Genomic DNA, 23375 nt, shown 5'->3' with positions numbered 1-23375 from the left:
TTATTTATCTTGCTCCTTTGCACCGCAGTATCTCTACTTGCACATTCATCTTCTGCACATCTATCCCTCCAGTGTCCAATTGGTATATTGTAATTACTTCGCCACTATGGCCTATTTATTGCCTTACCTCCCTTATCTTACCTCATTTGCACACACTGTATATAGACTTTTTCTACTGTATTATTGACTGTATGTTTGTTTATTCCATGTGTATGTGTCGAACTGCTTTGCTTTATCTTGGCCAGGTCGCAGTTGTAATTGAGAACTTGTTCTCAACTAGCCTACCTGGTGAAATAAAAATTATACATTTTTTAAATAGGAGAATCAATGATGCACAGTATATGGGCAGCCAGCTGCCTTGTTTCACATCATTAGTGGAACAAGGCAGCTGGGCACACCATGTAATTTCAACGTGGATAATAGGGTAATATTTGGTTGATGTTGATAAATGAGATTATAACCTACATTCACCCACTCAAAAAGACAGCCAAAAGTATAGTTATTACTATGCTTTCAACCATCAACAAGCACAACCACATTCAATGGAAAAACAATTTATGATTTTTGGGTTTAGTTGTCACCCAAATGTCTATCACTGCGCTTTCAACCATTTTAAAGAACTGCCCCGAAAATATATTCTCATTTAGAAAACAGCTTATCAATATGAATCAAACATTTATTCTGTGTTGTGGAAATTCTAACCAGAAAGGATGAGAGACTGTGTAGATTCTTCAAACAACAATTCTATTATAAGATTAGCAAATCTGTAGCAATTAACAATCACTCAATGGTGCAGAGTTAAGGCTCAATGAACAAGAGTTCTCAGCTTTTATAACCTTTGCCTACATGGCAGTTTAGCAAGTGTGTGAGATCATGGTGGGAACATAGCGTACAAACAAGTGATAACGCCAGTTTTGTTACTTTCTAGCGGCTTCTGCTCAAGCTAGCCTCTTCTCTTCATATCTCCACACAGCTGTGCCATTGAAAGATATGAAAAGAACAGGATGGACTCAAACTGTTGTCATTCTCTTTCTTTGGCCGTGTGACCAAGTGACACAAAGACAAGAGTGGAAGAACACTAGCTTCTTCTTACATGACAAAAACAGACAGTGGAAATGTACAGGTTTAAGGCTTATACAGCGCATGTGAATAACGGAGTTTGTAATTTTCCCACCATATTCCTCCCCTTTGAGACTAATCTCAATTCACTACAAAATCTCAAGTAAGCATGTAAATAATAATTCATAATGTAAGCCAATTATGTCATCATCTAAGCAAAACTTAAACCGAGCAAAATTTAAAGCATTGTAGGAGAGGACTTCTGTTGAGCCACTGAGGTTTTTTCCTTCACATGGTGCAAAACATTCTTAAACAGTTACACAGGAGTATACTCTTCGTCTGTACAAAGAGGACGATCATGACGTTGATGCATCAATCTTCTTAAACAATGGGGCGGCTATTGTTTGCTGGACTCCAGTCCTGAGCCTGCCGTTGGCTCGAGCTGGAGCGGCTGTTATTTAAGTTCTGCCGTGGGACTATGCAGGAAGTGCAGTCTCCCTTTAAAAAGCACAGCAAAGTTAAAATGGGAATACAATGTCAGATATATTGTTTACTTATACAATGTGCTATCACTGTGCATCATCAAATCAAAGTTTATTGGTTGTGTACACAGATTTGCAGGTGTTATAGCAGGTATAGTGTAATGCTTATGTTACTAGCTCCAACAGTGCAGTACAATGTCTCGCAAATATAATAGAAATACACAAATAATCAAATCGAATGAAGAAATAACAATCCAGAATATAAATACATGGTGTGTGTATAGAAAGTATTCCTTTTGGAAAATGTACAGTGTAAGTATATTAGAATGAGCTATGGTGAGAATACAATGTATACATAGACAGTGAGTAAACAACAATATATAAATGAAATAAGAAGTGACCAGCATTCAATGACTCTTATTTAATTTAAATATATATATATATATATATATATATATACGCACACAGTGGGGAGAACAAGTATTTGATACACTGCCGATTTTGCAGGTTTTCCTACTTACAAAGCATGTAGAACTCTGTAATTTTTATCATAGGTACACTTCAACTGTGAGAGACGGAATCTAAAACAAAATCCAGAAAATCACATTGTATGATTTTTAAGTAATTAATTAGCATTTTATTGCATGACATAAGTATTTGATCACCTTCCAACCAGTAACATTTCCGGCTCTCACAGACCTGTTAGTTTTTCTTTAAGAAGCCCTCCTGTTCTCCACTCATTACCTGTATTAACTGCACCTGTTTGAACTCGTTACCTGTATAAAAGACACCTGTCCACACACTCAATCAAACAGACTCCAACCTCTCCACAATGGCCAAGACCAGAGAGCTGTGTAAGGACATCAGGGTTAAAATTGTAGACCTGCACAAGGCTGGGGTGGGCTACAGGACAATAGGCAAGCAGCTTGGTGAGAAGGCAACAACTGTTGGCACAATTATTCGAAAATGGAATAAGTTCAAGATGACTGTCAATCACCCTCGGTTTGGGGATCCATGCAAGATCTCACCTCGTGGGGCATCAATGATCATGAGGAAGGTGAGGGATCAGCCCAGAACTAAACGGCAGGACCTGGTCAATGACCTGAAGAAATCAAAATCAAATCAAATCAAATTTTATTTGTCACATACACATGGTTAGCAGATATTAATGCGAGTGTAGCGAAATGCTTGTTCTTCTAGTTCCGACAATGCAGTAATAACCAACAAGTAATCTAACTAACAATTCCAAAACTACTGTCTGACACTTGGGTGTATAAGGGGAAAAATAATATGTACATAAAGATATATGAATGAGTGATGGTACAGAGCGGCATAGGCAAGATGCAGTAGATGGTATCGAGTACAGTATATACATATGAGATGAGTATGTAAACAAAGTGGCATAGTTAAAGTGGCTAGTGATACATGTATTACATAAAGATGCAGTAGATGATAGAGTACAGTATATACGTATACATATGAGATGAATAATGTAGGGTAAGTAAACATTATATTAGGTAGCATTGTTTAAAGTGGCTAGTGATATATTTTACATCAATTCCCATTATTAAAGTGGCTGGAGTTGAGTCAGTGTGTTGGCTGCAGCCACTCAATGTTAGTGGTGGCTGTTTAACAGTCTGATGAAGACTGTTTTTCAGTCTCTCGGTCCCAGCTTTGATGCACCTGTACTGACCTAGCCTTCTGGATGATAGCGGGGTGAACAGGCAGTGGCTCGGGTGGTTGTTGTCCTTGATGATCTTTATGGCCTTCCTGTAACATCGGATGGTGTAGGTGTCCTGGAGGGCAGGTAGTTTGCCCCCGGTGATGCGTTGTGCAGACCTCACTACCCTCTGGAGAGCCTTACGGTTGTGGGCGGAGCAGTTGCCGTACAGGCGGTGATACAGCCCGCCAGGATGCTCTCGATTGTGCATCTGTAGAAGTTTGTGTGCTTTTGGTGACAAGCCGAATTTCTTCAGCCTCCTGAGGTTGAAGAGGCGCTGCTGCGCCTTCTTCACGATGCTGTCTGTGTGGGTGGACCAATTCAGTTTGTCTGTGATGTGTATGCCGAGGAACTTAACTTGCTACACTCTCCACTACTGTTCCATCGATGTGGATAGGGGGGTGTTCCCTCTGCTGTTTCCTGAAGTCCACAATCATCTCCTTAGTTTTGTTGACGTTGAGTGTGAGGTTATTTTCCTGACACCACACTCCGAGGGCCCTCACCTCCTCCCTGTAGGCCGTCTCGTTGTTGTTGGTAATCAAGCCTACCACTGTTGTGTCGTCAGCAAACTTGATGATTGAGTTGGAGGCGTGCGTGGCCACGCAGTCGTGGGTGAACAGGGAGTACAGGAGAGGGCTCAGAACACACCCTTGTGGGGCCCCAGTGTTGAGGATCAGCGGGGTGGTGTTGCCTACCCTCACCACCTGGGGGGGGCCCGTCAAGAAGTCCAGTACCCAGTTGCACAGGGCGGGGTCGAGACCCAGGGTCTCGAGCTTGATGACGAGCTTGGAGGGTACTATGGTGTTAAATGCCGAGCTATAGTCGATGAACAGCATTCTCACATAGGTATTCCTCTTGTCCAGATGGGTTAGGGCAGTGTGCAGTGTGGTTGAGATTGCATCGGCTGTGGACCTATTTGGTCGGTAAGCAAATTGGAGTGGGTCTAGGGTGTCAGGTAGGGTGGAGGTGATATGGTCCTTGAGTAGTCTCTCAAAGCACTTCATGATGACGGAAGTGAGTGCTACGGGGCGGTAGTCGTTTAGCTCAGTTACCTTAGCTTTCTTGGGAACAGGAACAATGGTGGCCCTCTTGAAGCATGTGGGAACAGCAGACTGGGATAGGGATTGATTGAATATGTCTGTAAACACACCAGCCAGCTGGTTTTCATTTTGTAATCCGTGATTGACTGTAGACCCTGCCACATACCTCTTGTGTCTGAGCCGTTGAATTGAGATTCTACTTTGTCTCTATACTGACGCTTAGCTTGTTTGATTGCCTTGCGGAGGGAATAGCTACACTGTTTGTATTCGGTCATATTTCCGGTCGCCTTGCCCTGATTAAAAGCAGTGGTTCGCGCTTTCAGTTTCACGCGAATGCTGCCATCAATCCACGGTTTCTGGTTTGGGAATGTTTTAATCGTTGCTATGGGAACGACATCTTCAACGCACGTTCTAATGAACTCGCACACCGAATCAGCGTATTCGTCAATGTTGTTGTCTGACGCAATACGAAACATATCCCAGTCCACGTGATGGAAGCAGAGCTGGGACCACAATCTCAAAGAAAACCATTAGTAACACACTACGCCGTCATGGATTAAAATCCTGCAGCGCACACAAGGTCCCCCTCCTCAAGCCAGCGCATGTCCAGGCCCGTCTGAAGTTTGCCAATGACCATCTGGATGATCCAGAGGAATGGGAGAAGGTCATGTGGTCTGATGAGACAAAAATAGAGCTTTTTGGTCTGAACTCCACTCGCTGTGTTTGGAAGAAGGATGAGTACAACCCCAATCCCAACTGTGAAGCATGGAGGTGGAAACATCATTCTTTGGGGATGCTTTTCTGCAAAGGGGACAGGGCGACTGCACCATATTGAGGGGAGGATGGATGGGGCCATGTATCGCGAGATCTTGGCCAACAACCTCCTTCCGTAAGAGCATTGAAGATGGGTCGTGGCTGGGTCTTCCAGCATGACAACGACCCGAAACACACAGCCAGGGCAACTAAGGAGTGGCTCCGTAAGAAGCATCTCAAGGTCCTGGAGTAGCCTAGCCAGTGTGTGTGTAAACCTGGTCAAGAATTACAGGAAACGTATGATCTCTGTAATTGCAAACAAAGGTTTCTGTACCAAATATTAAGTTCTGCTTTTCGGATTATCAAATACTTATGTCATGCAATAGAATGCAAATGAATTACTTAAAAATCATACAATGTGATTTTTCTGGATTTTTGTTTTAGATTCCGTCTCTCACAGTTGAAGTGTACCTATGATAAAAAAAATACAGACCTCTACATGCTTTGTAAGTAGGAAACACTGCCGATTTTGCAGGATATCAAATACTTGTTCTCCCCACTGTATATATACTGAGTGTGCAAAACATGAAGGGCTCATGCTCTTTCCATGATATAGTGAATGCAGGTGAAAGCTATGATCCCTTATTGATGTCACTTAAATCCACTTCAATCAGTGTAGATGAAGGGAAGGGGACAGGTTAAAGAAAGATTTAAGCCTTGAGACATGGATTGTGTATGTGTGCCATTCAGAGGGTGAATGGGCAAGACAAAACCGGGTATGGTAGTAGGTGCCAGGCGCACAGGTTTGTTTGAAGAACTGCAACGCTGCTGAGTTTCACACTCAACAGTTTCTGTGTGTATCAAGATTGGTCCACCACCCAAAGGACATCCAACTAACTTTTTCTGCAATTCTATACATTTCGCCTTGGCTTATGCTGTGTTTTTAATGCTGTCTGAGTGACTCAAACATATCTAAATCAATGGGGGCCACATGCCATGACATTTTGGGAAATTTAGATTGTCCCTCACTGTCTCGTTGTTATTTTGGTGATTGTTAGTTGTCAAAGATTCTTATTTAAAAATGTATAGCTCCATTATCTCTACATACCTCATCTATTTTTAGTCTTAAGTTTACAACATTGAAAACATTTTACCATCCCGAAATTTATTTTCTACAAAATATATTTTCAGGAGTGGTGGCAACGTTTTATGAATATAGGGAAAACACTGATGCAAGTGATCAGTAAAGTTTTAGATTCTACAGAGAGTATTACAGCAATTGTGAAGATCTCTACAGACCTGAGATGACCTACACTACTGGTCAAAAGTTTTACAACACCTATTCATTCAAGGTTTTGTTTCTTCATTTTACTAGTTTCTACATTGTAGAATAATAGTGAAGACATCACAACTATGAAAGAACATATGGAATCATGTAATAACCCAAAAATTATTTTTGACTTGACAAGTTTGTAGGCTATTTATTTTAAATGTGATTTTGAATTGTTTGGTTGTCAATGCAACCAAATGTCAACATTTTGGAGATGTATCTTCTGCTTTGATAGTTCCATCTGTGCCACTGACTAGTTTTAACTCCAGTTTGTCTAAAAGTTAATACATGTAAAAGTTAAAGAATAAGACTAAATCAAATCAAACTTTAAATGCACTTCAATAAATGTTAATTTGATTTAGCCCTATTCTTTAACTTAGATTTTTGGTTGAGATGGAAATGTGAATCAACATAAATGATTAATTTGTAGACCAACTGGAATTAAAGCCAATCTAAGTCAGTGGCACTAAATATCATTACATTTTATTATCAGTTTGAAACCCTAGGCCTATTCTATGATCTATTTTTAGTTGAATTATGGGTTGAATTGAAACAATGGCTGTTGTTGACTTTGCAAATGCTATACAAGCTTAAATGGCGTAATTGATATGAGTCAAAGTATGGTCACATTTAATTTGCTCTCTTAAACCTACCCTTTGGAATGACTTTGATAGCAACAGTGAATCTACAATACACTGAACAAAAATATAAACGCAACATGTAAAGTATTGGTTTCATGAGCTGAAATAAAAGATCCCAGAAATGTTCCATATGCACACAAAGCTTATTTTGCTCAAATTTTGTGGACAAATGTATTTACATCCCTGTTAGTGAGCATTTCTCCATTGCCAAGATAATCCATCCACCTGACAGGTGTGGCATATCAAGAAGCTGATTAAACAGCAAGTTCATGAAGCAGATGCCCCTTGTGTTGGGGACAATAAAAGGCCACTCTAAAATGTACAGTTGTCACACAACACAATGCCACAGATGTCTCAAGTTTTGAGGGGGTGTTCCAATTGGCATGCTGACTGCAGGAATGTCCATCAGAGCTGTTGCCAGATAATTCAATCTTAATTTCTCTACTATAAGCAGTCTCCGTTGTTTTAGAGAATTTGACAGCACATCCAACTTGCTTCACAACTGCACACCACGCGTATCCATGCCAGCCCTGGACCTCCATCATGCTTCTTCACCTGTGAAAGCTGATGAAACTGGGTTTGCACAATCAAAGAATTGCTTCACAAACCGTCTCAGGGAAGCTCATCTGCATGGTCATCGTCCTCACCAGGGTCTTGATCTGACTGCAGTTCGGTATCGTAACCAACTTCAGTGGGCAAATGCTCAACTTTGATGGCCATTGGCACACTGGAGAAGTGTGCTCATCATGGATGAATCCCGGTTTCAACTATACCAGGCAGATTGCAGACACTGAATGGAGTCATGTGGGTGAACGGGTTTGCTGATGTCAACTTTGAACAGAGTTGCCAAATGGTGAGGTTATGGTATGGGCAGGCATAAGCTACGGACAATTAACACAATTGCATTTTATCGTGAAGAGATCATGAGGCCCATTGTCGTGCCATTCATCTGCCGCCATCACCTCATGTTTCAGCATGATAATGCTCGGCCACATGTTGCAAGGATCTGTACACTATTCAAATGTCCCACTTCCATGGCCTGCATACTCACCAGACATGAACACCCATTGAACACCTGCCAATATCCAGCAACTTCGCATAGCCATTGAAGAAGAGTGGGACAACATTCCACAGGCCACAATCAACAGCCTTATCAACTCTGTGAAGGAGATCTCGTGCTGCATGAGGCAAATGGTCACACCAGATACTGACTGGTTTTCTGATCCATGCCCCTACCTGCGACCAACGGATGCATATCTGTATTCCCAGTCATGTGAAATCCATAGATTATGGCCTAATATTTATTTCAATGACTGATTTCCTTAAATTAACTCAGTAAAATGTTTGAAATTGTTGCTTTTTACATTTTTCGTCTGTATATTTCGTTGAGTGGGGGATCTCAATAATTCTAACGATAATATAATGGTAATTGTCAGTGACACAGCTAAGGCCTAGGGTTTCAAGTCTAGATCCAAGAGGATCCTATAAATAGCTTCTAACCCAAGCCATAAAACTCATGAAGGCTAATCAAATGCCCCCCTCCGGAACACTGCTGCTACTCTCTTATCTATGCATAGTCACTTTAATAACTACCTACATGTACATATTACCTAAATTACCTCGACACTGGTGCCCCCACACATTGACATTGGCTCTGTACTGATACTCCCTGTATATAGCCCCGCTATTGTCATTTATTGCTGCTTTTTAATGATTTGTTATTCTTATCTCTTATTTTTTTTGTATTTTCTTAACCCCTCTGGTACCTAAAAAATAAAAAGAGATAAGAATAACAAATCATTAAAAAGCAGCAATAAATGACAATAGCGGGGCTATATACAGGGAGTATCAGTACAGAGTCAATGTCAATGTGTGGGGGCACCAGTGTCGAGGTAATTTAGGTAATATGTACATGTAGGTAGCCAAAAGCCAGGGAATGCTCAAACGTGCTCAAAATGCTCAACGTGACTACAAAATATCTCAAAAGTTACCTGTAAACTTTGCCAAAACATTTCAAACTACTTTTGTTTAATGTAAATAATCGATAAAATTGAAGACTGGATGATCTGTGTACAATACAGGAAGAAAACAAACTGAAGCATGGTTTCTGGTCACGCGCCTCTAACAGTACACTTCAAGTGACCCTCGTTCAATATGGCTGTACTTCTTCATTACACAAAGGAATAACCTCAACCAATTTCTAAAGACTGTTGACATCCAGTGGAAGTGATAGGAACTGCAAGAAGGTCCCTTAGAAATCTGGATTCCCAATAAAAACCCATTGAATAGAGTGACCTGCTAAATAAGTTATGTTATACTCAGATATGATTCAAACCGTTTTAGAAACTTCAGAGTGTTTTCTATCCAAATATACTAATAATATGCATATCTTATCTTCTGGGGATGAGTAGCAGGCAGTTGAATTTGGGCATGCATTTCATCCGGATGTGAAAATACTGCCCCCTGTCACCAAGAAGTTAACTTGTTATGGCTGCAATCCCACTAACGGGATAAGTGTCATCAACAATCGCTGAATAGCATAGCACTACATTCAATAAATATTTATATTCATGAAATCACAAGTGCATTATAGGAAAACACAGCTTAGCCTTTTGTTAATCCACCTGTCGTGTCAGATTTTGAAATTATGCTTCACAGTGAAAGCAATCCAAGCATTTGGGTAAATTTATCGATCGCATGATAAAACATTAAGTACACTTAGCATTAGGTAGCTTGGTCACGAAAATCAGAAAAGCAATCAAATTAATCGTTTACCTTTTGATCTTCGGATGTTTTCACTCACGAGACTCCCAGTTACACAACAAATGTTCCTTTTGTTCCATAAAGATTATTTTTATATCCAAAATACGTTGTTTTTAAAATATATAATCGATAATATATCAACCGCAAATGTCTTTCACAGTAGGAGAGGGAAAAGCAATACGTATCCAAAGTCTGTTGCACGAGCAAAACTCAAGTGACCAATTGACGCAATGTTATCGTTCTGGCTCATTTTTCAAAATAAAATCCTGAAACTATGTCTGAAGACTGTTGACACCTTGAGGAAGTGATAGGAAAAGGAATCTGGTTCATATCCCTTTAAATCCAGCAAAGGGAGGCTATGGAACATGGAGTTTTCAAAATAGAAGCCACTTCCTGTTTTGATTTTCCTCAGGGTTTTGCCTGCAATATCAGTTCTGTTATACTCACAGACAATATTTTGACAGTTTTGGAAACTTTAGAGTTTTCTATCCAATACTAATAATAATATGCATATATTAGCAACTGAGACTGAGGAGCTGCCCATTTACAATGGGCGCCGTTTCATCCAAGCTACTCAATACTGCCCCTGCAGCCATAAAAAGTTAACTGCATTGCTGGTTAAGGGCTTGTAAGTAAGCATTTCACTAAGGTCTACACCCGTTTGAATTCGGCGCATGTGACAAATAAAATTTGATTTAAGCTGGGAAAGATTAAAACCCTGGATGGGGGACTAAAGGGTAGCTGTAGATTGGTCAATTGTTCAGTAGGAGGTGCTGTCCAGCATATTATATATTTTTTTCAGGTAGTGGATATAATGTTAAAGATCTGACATTGTTGTTACGGCAAGCCTATTAAGTTCAAATAAAATTGTATTTGTGACATGCGCCGAATACAACAGGTGTAAGTAAACCTTAGTGAAATGCTTACTTACAAGCATATCGAATTGTATTGGTCACGTACACAAGCCCTTAACCAACAATGCAGTAACCAACAACATTGATTACTTTTTTTCAAATCCAATGTATTTGTCACATGCGCCGAATACAACAGGTGTAAACCTTACCGTGAAATGCTTACTTACAAGTCCTTAAGCCCTTAACCAAAAATGCAGTAACCAACAACGTTGATTACTTTTTTTCAAATCCAATGTAGATTTCACAGCCACATTGACAAATTACGTTGAAACATTGCTTCAACCAGTTTGTGTCCAGTGGGAGGTTCTCTTGCATGATGTGAGTTGCCCTGACCTCTTAACTACTCCTTGTTTCTCAGCTTGGTGATGAGGACTGTATCTTGCCCAGTAAGCTTCAGGCTGCACTGCAGCAGATCCTGGAGGAGAGAGGGCAGATACTACGGCAAGACGGAGACTGCACAGGTTTGCACAGCCAACTATTACCTTAAAAACGGCCTTGTAGCCAAAACATTGATGAAACAATGTCTTCTTGTTTCCCTGTCCAGGTTGGATAAAGTGTAATTGTATAGAAAGACATTTCTTAAAGCGTTCTCGCCTCTCTATTTTTACACCATCTACTTTTATAAGTGACTATCCCCCTCCCTACCATTTGTCCATGCAGGCCAGCAGTGTGAGCTGAGCTCCCTGGTGTCGGAGGCCTTTGTGCATTTCTTCGTGGAGCTAGTAGGCCACTACTCCCTCCACATGGGTGCCAGCGGGGCCCGGGAGTTGCAGAGGGAGAGCTTCTGTAAGTCCCACCCCTCCCGTGGGGCCCGCCAGTTCCTGCAGCTCTTCATGGACACGCAGATGTTCTCCGGCTTCATCCACGACAAAGAGTTGCGCAAGGGAGGGGGCAAAGGTCAGGGAGTCGCCTATCAGTGGCCCTGTTGTTGGAATACTTAGAGAATGCATTCTTCCTTCCTCTAAGTACTCACCTCTTACCAAAATGTATTTTCTTGTGGACCATGTACTAAGCTTTTCTCCCCCTCCCACAGGGCTTTTTGAAGTTAGAGCTGCAGAATATTTGGCTTCAAACCCGGAGTCTGAATCTAGCGGGTTCCTCAAGGGACTCAAGGGAATTGGTTAGTATTGCTCCATTCATAACATCCAATTAAACAAATATGGCATTTATTGTCAGAGTTAAATAATTTTGTCAATTTTATTTTCAGGGATGAAATTCCTACAGAAGAAGTGACAGACTGTCAGCAGTCTGGTTGAAAATGTTTCTGTAAGAGAGGATGAGAGCCATCTGCCGGATTGGCTGAGACACATGTGCTATGATATTACAGCTATATAGATATGTACATGATTCGACCAGGACATAACGGTGTTGGGCACAGAGGTCCACAGTCCTAGGTAGAGGGCTCTCTGCTTCAGACATGACCAGTCTCTTCGTATTGCCCTGAATGCATTCCAAGCCTGAGTGAAGTGCAATTGTAATTGGAGGAAAACTGGAAATGTGCATTTATGGCCAAACAAACTTCGATGAAGACTTTTGAGATGTCAGAGGAAAGGCAGGAGCAAACGCTATGTACTTGTGAAATCTACACAAAACATTTCAGCTACAGGACTCGGTATTAACTTAACAGATGTTGTGCCATGATAAACTAACCCACGCATTTTTGTGTTTTTGCTAGTCATTTTTTTATGTTTGTTTTAGTCAAGTCTTTTAAGTGTTTGGTCTACATATTATGGATATAATGTTATTTTTAAGTTTAGTTTTGAACTCATGTCTAGTTGGAAATTAATAAGTAAGGCTACTCGATACCCTTCTGCACTCTGCTACAGAACAATGTAAGAATAATGATTTTTATTATGTGCATGATTGTTACTTTAAATATGACATGACATATATATATTTTTTTCCAATTGAGGTTAATGTATGTTGTCCCTGACATTTTGATGGCCTTGACAAATCTTCCAAGTAATGTTTGGATCATTAGGATAATACATTACAATTTACATTTCTCACCGAGTTTGAATTTTGTATAGCTTATTCTGTAACTAAATATTTTGTTTACAATATTTTAGCCACTTTTCATGCATATTTTTGCATTTTGAACTTATATTGAGATTGTATGAGCCTGTTTGGATACCATTTCCTCAGTCATTTGATAGGACAGGTGAAAGCACATATTGAACTAGACCACCTTGACTAAGGATGTGATTTTAAAGGATCAGAACTGAGTCTTAATCTCATGTATCCAACATTCCAATGCACAAAGTTTGCTAAAAACGTTTTTGATGTTCTCATGTGGGTTTTAAAAAGTCACAACTAGAGACCAGAAACTAACTAGTCACACCTTCCTATTGACTGGAGTTGCACACTTAGTGCCTAAAGAAAGTATTCACACCCCTTGACATTTTTCACATTTTGTGTTACAGCCTGAATTTTAAATAGATTAAACTGCAAATTATTATTAGTAGTTTTATTTGGTCACTGGTCTACATACAATACCCCACAATGTGGAATTATATTTTTAGAATTTTTTACAACTTGATGAAAAGCTGAAAATGTCAAGTATTCAATCCCTTTGTTATTAAGTTCAAATAAGTGTATTTGTCACGTGCCGAATACAACCGGTGTAAACCTTACCGTGAAATGCTTACTTACAAGCCCTTAACCAACAATGCAGATTTTTAAGTGACAAAATATTTGTTACTTTAAATATGGCATGATATATAAAATTCTAAAAAGTAACAAAATAACAAGAATGAGGCTATATATAGGGGTACCGAGTCAATGTGCGGGGATATGTACGAGGTAATATGTTCAGGAGTAAAAGTTTGCTTATCAAGTCACACGATAAGTTGCATGGACTTACTGTGTGCAATAAGTGCTTAATATTATTTTTGTATGACTACCTCATCTCTGTACCCCACACATACAATAAATGATCTTTGAGGTCCCTCAGTCAAGCAGTGAATTTCAAACAGATTCAACCACAAGACCAGGGCGGTTTTCCAATGACTCGCAAAGAAGGACACCTATTGGTAGATGAGGTTTAAAAAAAGCAGACAATGAATATCCCTTTGAGCATGGTGAAGTTATAAATTTCTCTTTGTATGGTGTATCAATACACCCAGTCTATACAAAGGAAGAACGCCTGTATCTAACTTAGTTGCCAGAGAGGGAAGAAACCGCTCAGTGATTTCAACATGAGGCCAATGGGGACTTTAAAACAGTTTAATGGCTGTGATAGGATGAATCAACAACATCCTTGTTAATTCACAATACTATCCAATTTAAAGAGTGAAAAAAAGGATGCCTGTTCAGAATAAAACATTTCAAAACATGCATCCTATTTGCAACAAGGCACTAAAGTAATACTGCAAAAAATGTGGCAAAGCAATTAAATTTTTGTCCTGAATACAAAGCGTTATGTTTGTGGCAAATACAATACATTACTGAGTACCACTCTCCATATTTTCAAGCATAGTGGTGGCTGCATCATGTTGAGTATGCATGTAATCGTTAAGGACTAGGGCGTTTTTCAGGATAATAAAGAAATGGAATAGAGCAAAGCACAGGCTAAATCCTAGAGGAAAACCTGGTTGTCTGCTTTCCACCAGACACTGGGAGACAAATTCACATTGAAGTAGGACAATAACCTGAAGGCCAAATCCACACTGGAGTTGCTTACTGAGATCGTGAATGTTCCTGAGTAGTTCAGTTATAGTTTTGACTTAAATCTACTTGAAAATCTATGGCAGACCTGAAAATGGTTGTCTAGCTATGATCAAGAACCAATTTAACAGATCTTGAAGAATTTTGAAAACAATAATGGGCAAATGTTGCACAATCCAGCTGTGGAAAGCTCTTAGACACTTACCCAGAAAGACTCACAGCTGTAATCACTGCCAAAGGTGCTTCTACAAAGTATTGACTCAGGTGTGAATACTTACTTAAATTAGCAAAAATATAAAAAAAACGTGTTTTCATTTTGTCATTCAGAGGTATTGTGTGTAGATGGCTGAGTTGTTTTATTGAATCCATTTAGAATTCAGGATGTAACAACAAAATGTGTCATAAGTCAAGGGGTATGAATACTTTCTGAAGGCACTGTAAAATGTGTATCTCAACAGGTACAATTTTGAACTATTGTACATTTTTTGTTATATTTTTATAAACGTGAAATGTCCACCATACATGTCAAAATAAATGTGAAATGTTAGTTTGGAATTCATTCATGACTCCACTACTTCAACACGTTGGTCAGGTCAGGTGAGTTATGTATTTTCTTTCCTAATGTTGTGCCATTGTTGTGGTAATTAGTCCTAGGAACCTAAGATATTACCTGATAAGGATGCAAATGGCATGTGTTGAAAAATGTATTATTAGCTATGTTACATAATAATTAAATAGTAATTTTAGATTAAGAATCACTCCAATGCGTAAGGGGCGCTATAAAATCAAGGGCCATAAGACACCAACGAAAGATACGTCCAGCCTCCCGGAAGACGGCAGGAGCGACCAGCTGCGTTGTTTTGCTGCTGAGACAACTAGCTAGCCATCCATCCAGCGGTGCTAGCAAACAAACAACTAAACTGAATATGGCTGGAACTTCATCAGTAGCTGGTGAAGTATTTGTCGATGCCCTACCGTATTTTGACCAGGGTTATGATGCAGCGGGCGTTAGAGAGGCGGTAAGTATCTGCTCCATACATAGCTACCTGTTGCAAACTAGCTAGCATCAGACATGAGCTAGCTGAGAAACGTGCAACTCCGTTCTCTTAAAGCTATTCAAAATATACAATATACAATATAGAAAAAGAGTAAACAACGGAGTATACAAACAGTCAGGGGACTAGACAAATGTATATAAAGACTATTATATCAAGTTGATTGCTTTTTGTTATAAGAAATTATGTATATATTGTTCAAATTCATTCACAGTTTTCGGACTCCTGTACATCTATGAATATTAAATGTAGCTCATAACTGCGGTTGATTAAGAAGAAAGGCTTCGTATAGTTTTTGCTATACTTTGTAAAACCAAAAATCACATTTTCAGTATCGCGTGTGTTTTGGTGGGGAAACTGAGTCGGATTCACAGACAATAGCAACAAATTATTCCAAGTTAATTAACGGTTTGAAGCACACTTATTCAATCTTCCGTAATCAAAATGTATACCTTTTCGTTTTCGTGCCATATCAAAAATTACTTTCAGTAGCCTAATGGGGTGCTGTTTAGCAAATGTTAAATTGTTAATGCAAGATGTGCTTACAGTCATGACCTAAACACCATACACATAAGTGAGCTAGATGTTTTTTTTCTTCGTATTTCATTAAAGGAAAAGTATACATTTTAAAGTGTTTGACCAAGAAAATGTAGTTATCCTCACATTCTTAAATTTTCTAAGGATTTTTACAGTTAACTTTGATCTCTATACTTTTTATGTGCCACTAGTAGATCATTAGTGCAGGTTGATGACCATTGCATACCATAAGATCCCCATATTATGCCATCTTAAAATATGCATGCTTCGGAGGTAGTGGCAGGTAGCCTAACACAAACAGGCAAAGATTTTCAGCTGGCAGGCAGACAGTGGAATAAGTTTGAATGACACACAGGAAACTGTTGATTGTGAAAAACCCAGCAGCGTTGCAGTTCTTGACACACTCTAACCGGTGAGCCTGGCACCTAATACCATACCCTCTTCAAAGGCAAGTAGTACAATTTTGTCTTGCCCATTCAAATGACATTTTATTGGTCACATATGTGTTTAGCAGATGTTATTGCGGGTGTAGCGAAAGGGTTGTTTCTAGCTTTGACAGTGCAGTAATATCTAACAAGTAATATTTCACAACATATACACACAAATCTAAGTAAAGGAAATATGGGCATGTTACCCTCTGAATGGCACACATACACAATCCATGTCTCGATGCTTAAAAATCCTTCTTTAACCTGTCTCCACCCTTTCATCAACACTGATTGAAGTGGATTTAATAGGTGACATCAATAAGGGATCATAGCTTTCACCTGGTCAGTCTGTCATGGAAAGAGGTGTTCCAAAAAAAAAAATGGTGCACTCAGTGTATATTGGTGAACTTTGAAGGTGCCCATATTATACCCGTTTAAAGTTTTTTCGTGAGGTGTGCCACTAGTAGATCAATAATCCATTGTCATTAACATTGCAAAGCATAACATGACTGTATTTTGCCAGCTACAATATTGGAAAAATACTTGTTTGATGTATATTACATTTGACATTTTAGTTTTTTTTTTGAGGAACAGAACCGAGAGTGAAAGTGATCTATACTGCTCGGGAACAGAACCGTTATTTTAAAAGCATGGGAACTGGTTAATAATGTTATTTTACGTTCAGGCATTTTTTTTCTTTCGAGTACCACAAAAAAACACAGCTAAGCACATATGCAAAGACCTCAGTCACTCAAACCTATTCCAGTGTCTGCCTGCCAGCATTTCACTACACCTGCAAACACATGTATGGGACAAATAAAAAAAAGTATTGGATTTGAAATCTTTACCTGTGTGTAGGCTACCTACCTCCGAAGCATGCATAGTCTACTGTAGCTACTGATGTTACAGGCACGATTCTGACATTTTTAGAGAAGAGTGGATTAAATTGTTCAATGCTAGTTAAGGGATATTATAGTTATCATGTTTCACGCTGGAGTTATTAACTGCAAAAAGGTCATTCTTGTTTTAATTTTGGTCACGCTTTGCACACAAGCTTGTTCGATAGCTCGCAAACTCTAGGCGATACTATTTGTAATGTAATTGAACTGGGTCAGGATCAATGGCTAGCTCTGGTCCAACGTTTATCCAACTCTGAAGTTAAGACTTTCAAAGTTCCTTCATAGAAGCCGTGCCTCTGTAGGTATAATTCAGATAACAACAAGATGCCCAGCGCTCTCCTCACCTGCTAAATTTGTCACACCCTACGCTACACTTGTCTGCCCAATGCATAGCTTGCCTGCTCCATAGCAGTCTGCTCTATCCATTGGTGAAACAATTTAATGTCGAGCTGAATGTAAATAAAAAAAAGAAAGAGATAGGAACAATATAAACCGTTAACTTTTTGGTTGATTTCAAATCGGTTCAGAATTTTATTTTGCTGGTCAGAACTATGGAACGGAAAGGAAAAAAATATGGTTCTGTTTTAAAACGAAACGATTGGAAGATTTAATTTCCAGCCCCTGATTTTAACATAGTAAATATGGATGGTCAACATTTTGTGACGTGCCACTAATAGATCAATAACCCATTGTCATTAATATTACAAAGCATAACGTGCCCATATTATGCCCATTCAATTGGAAAATATATATATATATATTTTTTTTTACAGTGAACTGAGGTTAACTTTACTTGTATGCCTAGGCTACTAGGCCCATGAAGATCATATATGAAATGAATAGGGTTTCTAAATGTAATTCTATTATTACACCTAGGCTATAAAATAAGTAGGTGTGTAATGTAATTTACTTTCAACAATGGTCAGGGTAGGGGTGTCCTAAGAATCCCGGATAGCACTGGCCGTTTCAATTGGCTCATTCGTGCTGGGTTTAGGAAAAAGTTGGTTGTATTCGATACAAGTTATTGTAGGTGCAGTTGTGCAGGAAAGCGTTTTCAGAATTCACATTTTTCCAAGAATCAACTGATTAGTGACCCAATGTTGATAGCAAATCCCACAAACAGTTATCAAAACTCAGCTCCGCCTCGATATAAGAGAACGGAGTTGAGCGTTGCTCAGCTAGCCTGCCAGCTGAAAATCTTTGCCAGTGTGCATGTGTAGGCAACCTACCCCTCTGAAGCTTAGGCTGCTGTAGCCTACTGACGTTACAAACATGATTCAGAAAATAGATTTTTAGAGAAGAATGGATTAACTTTTTCTATGCTAGTTAGGGATACTATAGTTATCACGGTGAAACGTGTTTTTAATCCTGGTGCCTCTGCACACCTAAATTCGTTAGCTAGCTATCCCTGGCAACATTAAGCCAAGTCTCGGAAATTAAAAGATTTTCAAAGTTCCTCCAAAGAAGCCGCTCCTCCATAGGTATAATTCTGTGGGCCTAATTCAGATAAAACATGTCATAAGATGCCCAGTGCTTCAAGCCAAACTTCTTCCTCCATCCTCTCTTGCGCTCTTCCCATCTGCAAAATTTCAGTCACATCTTGGCCCTATACTTCTCTGTCCATCACGCATGTAAACAACTATAGCTTGCCCGCACCATAACAAGCTACTCTATCTACACTGATTGGTGAAGTAGTTTAGAAAGGAAAAATATAAACGGGTACTTTTGGGGGTTCATACCGTTCAGAACTTTATTTTGCAGTTCGGAAAAGTGGAACAGAACAAAAAAGATGATGGTTCTGTTCAGAACAAAACTATTGAAAAAAGTAGGTTCCAACCCCTGCTTTTAGGTCACCCCTCAGTCACAAGTCTAACTAGTCTACTGTACTAGTATGCTGTCAATCTGTATTAATTTCCATACACAGGCTGCAGCCTTGGTAGAGGAGGAGACTCGCCGATACAGACCCACCAAGAACTACCTCAGTTATATGCCAACACCTGATTTCACTACATTTGAAGTAAGTACCACGTACACAGTTCATGCTATAAAAACAAAAAGGCATAAATTAATATGTAAACTAATGACTTGAGGCAGGCTTTTGACTGACTCGTCACTGTCAACTGTGAAATCTACACTGCTCGACAATGACATTATGTGAAGCAAATACTAATGCTTATATCACCCATCAGACTGAAATCATGAGGAACGAGTTTGAGAGACTAGCAGCCCGGCAGCCCCTGGAACTTCTCAGCATGAAGAGGTAAACCCAGTCTACTCTTTTGCTCAGAGCACGAACAGTCATGTTTTAAAAAAGCTTGCTAACTGTCAATCCCACATTCAGTTCTAACTTGACACATTTAAACCCTCATCATCCTCTGAGTGTACACTCAACTGTTTCACCTGTGCAGATATGAGCTTCCAGCTCCATCATCAGGGCAGAAGAATGACATCACTGCATGGCAGGAGAGTGTGAACAACTCCATGGCTCAGCTGGAGCATCAAGCAGTGCGCATTGAGAACCTGGAACTTATGGCACACTACGGTACCAATGCATGGAAGGTCTACAATGAGTGAGTCGGTGGCTGCTGCTTGTACCCCCAGTAGAGCTCTTCATTTATTTTAGTTTCCAAGAAAGAGTCAGAAGGGACAACCAAACTGATTTGAATTAAGCTAACAAATGGGGTTTGATTAGTCATTTAATTTGAGAGTGGAGGAGATCAGTCTTTTTACTTGTCAGTTTAGTCCTTTTTACACATGCTTGTCCTGGAGGGTAAAGTATAGATTCACCATGATTTTTTGACTTTGCCTTAATCTTTGTCATTATTTCCACTCCACAGTAACCTGGCCTTTATGATTGAATTGGCTCAAAAAGAACTACAGAAATGTAGGTAGGTAAATGGTGTGAAAACGTTGCTTTACAATTTCCAGGTTGTGCAATACATTCCTCATGGTTAGCTCGTTTGGTAATAGTTTTGGACTCTGACACAAACTGTGTCGACAAGCTTTTTCACATCAATAACGAGCTTCTGCATATACAGTATCTTTTTCACAACCTTTTCTGTGTGTGTGTGTCATTTATACAGAAAGCAGATTCAGGACTTGAACTGGCAACGGAAGAATGATCAGCTTGCAGGCGGGGCCAAGCTGAGAGAGCTGGAGTCAAAGTCAGTTCTGTGAATGTTGTATTTTTCATTACTGTTCTCTCAACCGTGGTATGATTTCTAAATCCATGCCATCTCTCTTTTGTAACAGTTGGGTGTCCCTCGTAAGTAAGAACTATGAGATTGAACGTGCCATCGTCCAGTTGGAGAATGAAGTTGGACAGCTCAAACAGCAGCATGGTGACGAGAACAAGGAAAACATTCGACAGGACTTCTAGAAACAGAACCTTGCAGAAGAGACATTTTACAAGAAAGGAAATGTTGAGCTTGCAGCTGAGAACAACGAAAACCAATGTGAAAAGAACAGGACTGTCCCTCCAAACTTTAAGAACCTAGTTGCCTTGGCTGCACAGCTTCTTATGACAGTCTTTACTTTAGTCTCAGACAGTGACCGTTGAAAAACTATTGGTCCTGTGTAGAGCATATTTGGTGTACCTCGATCACTTCAGAGGTGAAGTCTGATTTTGTGTTTTTTTTTTTACTTTTATCAATGCTTGTCAATTTGAGTAATTCTACAATGAGGTAGTTAATAACTAATGATGCAGTCTACAAAAGTCACTTGATTTCTTAACATATAGACATAAGTACAGTTGAAGTCGGAAGTGTACATACACCTTAGCCAAAATACATTTAAACTCAGTTTTTCACAATTTCTGACATTTAATCTCTGTAAAGAATTCCCTGTTTTAGGTCAGTTAGGATCACCACTTTGTTTTAAATATGTGAAATGTCAGAATAATGATTTCTTTCATCACATTCCCAGTGGGTCAGAAGTTTACATACACTCAATTAGTGTTTGGTAGCATTGCCTTTAAATAGTTCAACTTGGGTCAAACGTTTCGGGTAGCCTTCCACAATAACTTGGGTGAATTTTGGCCCATTTCTCCTGACAGAGCTGGTGTAACTGAGTCAGGTTTGTAGGCCTCCTTGCTTTCACACACTTTTTCAGTTCTACCCACAAATTTTCTATGGGATTGAGGTCAGGGCTTTGTCATTATGGCCAAACAGTTCTATATTTGTTTCATCAGACCAGAGGACATTTCTCCCAAAAGTATTATCTTTGTCCCCATGTGCAGTTGCAAACCGTAGTCTGGCTTTTTTATGGAGGTTTTGGAGCAGTGGCTTCAGGTTATGTCGATATAGGACTCGTTTTACTGTGGATAAATACTTTTGTACCGGTTTCCTCCAGCATCTTCACAAGGTCCTTTGCTGCTGTTCTGGGATTGATTTGCACTTTTCGCACCAAAGTACGTTCTTCTCTAGGGGACAGAACGTGTCTCCTTCCTGAGCGGTATGACGGCTGCGTGGTCCCATGGTGTTTATACCTGCTTACTATTGTTTGTACAGATGAACGTGGTACCTTGGAAATTGCTCCCAAGGATGAACCAGACTTGTGGAGGTCTACACTTGTTTTTCTGGGGTCTTGGCTGATTTCTTTTGATTTTCCCATGATATCAAGCAAAGAGGCACTGAGTTTGAAGGTAGGCCTTGAAATACATCCATTAGGTACACCTCCAATTGACTCAAATGATGTCAATTAGCCTATCAGAAGCTTCTAAAGCCTTGACATTTTCTGTAATTTTCCAAGCTGTTTAAAGGCACAGTCAACTTAGTGTATGTACATTTCTGACCCACTGGAATTGTGATACAGTGAAATAATCTCTGTAAACAATTGTTGGAAAATTACTTGTATCATGCAAAAAGTAATGTCCTAACCGACTTGCCAAACCTATAGTTTGTTAACAAGAAATTTGTGGAGTGGTTAAAAAATGAGTTAATGACTCCAACCTAAATGTATGGAAACGTTTGACTTCAACTGTACCTGTGCACAAAAATAAATAAAAAATGTGTTTAAGTGGATGTTATAATGACAAATCATTTCTGAACTGATGAACTTCCACATAGCAAAGTTTTAATTTATACTACTTTGTGATACAAAAGTTTGCGTAGCAACATTTTTTACTTAATTCTTTTTTTTTTAATCTTAAAATAAATTCCAAAATGTGTCGAGACATTGTTTATAGGTGGTTATGCGTCTACTGCCTCAACTAACAGATACGGCCTTGTTCTTGCATGTAAATAGATCTCTGTCCGTAAATGTTAAAGTAAAAAAAAACAGGCTATTACTGCTGTCAATGAGTCTTGCCTAATACTTTTTAAATGATGGAAATGCTAAATATGGTGAGATTTATTTTTAAAGCATTACTTCTATCATTTTTGGGTCCTAATTATTTGGGAATGTTTATACTCAGTTATTGACAAACATGGACAAAGATCATACTTACTTTACAAAAATATATTTAGCCTTTATTTAACCAGGTAGGCCAGTTGAGAACATGTTCTCATTTACCACTGTGACCTGGCCAAGATGACGCAAAGCAGTATGACAAAAACCACAACACAGTTACACATAAACAAACGTACAGACAATAACACAATAGATTTTTTATATGTACAAATATAGGGTGTTAGGCAATAAATAGGCCATAGAGGCAAAATAATTACAATGTAGCATTAATACTGGGGTGCAAGAGGGTAAGTAATATGGGGATGAGGAAGTTAGGTGTGCTATTTACAGATTGGCTGTGTACAGTGATCGGTAAGCTGCTCTGACAGCTGATGCTTAAAGTTAGAGAAGGAGATATGACTCCAGCTTCAGTGATTGTTGCAATTTGTTCCAGTCATTGGCAGCAGAGAACTGGAAGGAAAGGCAGCCAAAGGAGGAATTGGCTTTGGGGATGACCAGTGCAATATACCTGCTGGAGCGTGTTCGTGTTGCTATGGTGACCAGTGACCTGAGATAAGGCGGGGCTTTACCTAGAAAAAACATGGATGACCTGGAGCCAGTGTGTTTGGCGACTGATATGTAGTGAGGGCCAGCCAACGAGAGCATACAGGTTGCAGTGGTGGGTAGTGGGTAGTATATG

The 23375-nt window shown here is 39.4% G+C and overlaps 2 protein-coding genes across 3 annotated transcripts in view; both read left to right on the top strand.

Moving 5' to 3' along the window:
- Nucleotides 1-14915, top strand: part of dennd2c (DENN/MADD domain containing 2C) — a 40871-nt gene extending 25956 nt beyond the window's left edge. For both annotated transcript variants that reach the window (XM_031794269.1, XM_020506458.2), the window contains 4 exons: nucleotides 11061-11163; nucleotides 11363-11599; nucleotides 11736-11822; nucleotides 11910-14915. In XM_031794269.1, the coding sequence (XP_031650129.1) occupies nucleotides 11061-11163; nucleotides 11363-11599; nucleotides 11736-11822; nucleotides 11910-11935 (453 nt within the window). In that variant the 3' untranslated portion in view covers nucleotides 11936-14915. The remainder of the gene's footprint in view (nucleotides 1-11060; nucleotides 11164-11362; nucleotides 11600-11735; nucleotides 11823-11909) is intronic.
- A 267-nt stretch (nucleotides 14916-15182) lies between these two features.
- Nucleotides 15183-20840, top strand: LOC109908052 (BCAS2 pre-mRNA processing factor). Its single transcript, XM_020506456.2, has 7 exons — nucleotides 15183-15387; nucleotides 19212-19304; nucleotides 19477-19547; nucleotides 19696-19857; nucleotides 20125-20175; nucleotides 20371-20451; nucleotides 20540-20840. Exons 1-7 carry the CDS (start codon nucleotides 15295-15297, stop codon nucleotides 20664-20666), a joined length of 678 nt encoding a protein of 225 aa, XP_020362045.1. The 5' UTR covers nucleotides 15183-15294; the 3' UTR covers nucleotides 20667-20840.
- The last annotated feature ends 2535 nt before the right edge of the window (nucleotides 20841-23375 follow it).

The sequence above is a fragment of the Oncorhynchus kisutch genome, linkage group LG17, assembly GCF_002021735.2.
Source record: "Oncorhynchus kisutch isolate 150728-3 linkage group LG17, Okis_V2, whole genome shotgun sequence".
Taxonomy (NCBI): Eukaryota; Metazoa; Chordata; class Actinopteri; order Salmoniformes; family Salmonidae; genus Oncorhynchus; species Oncorhynchus kisutch.
The sequence above is the reverse complement of the archived record's forward strand: the minus strand, read 5'-3'. Positions and strand labels throughout refer to the sequence as shown.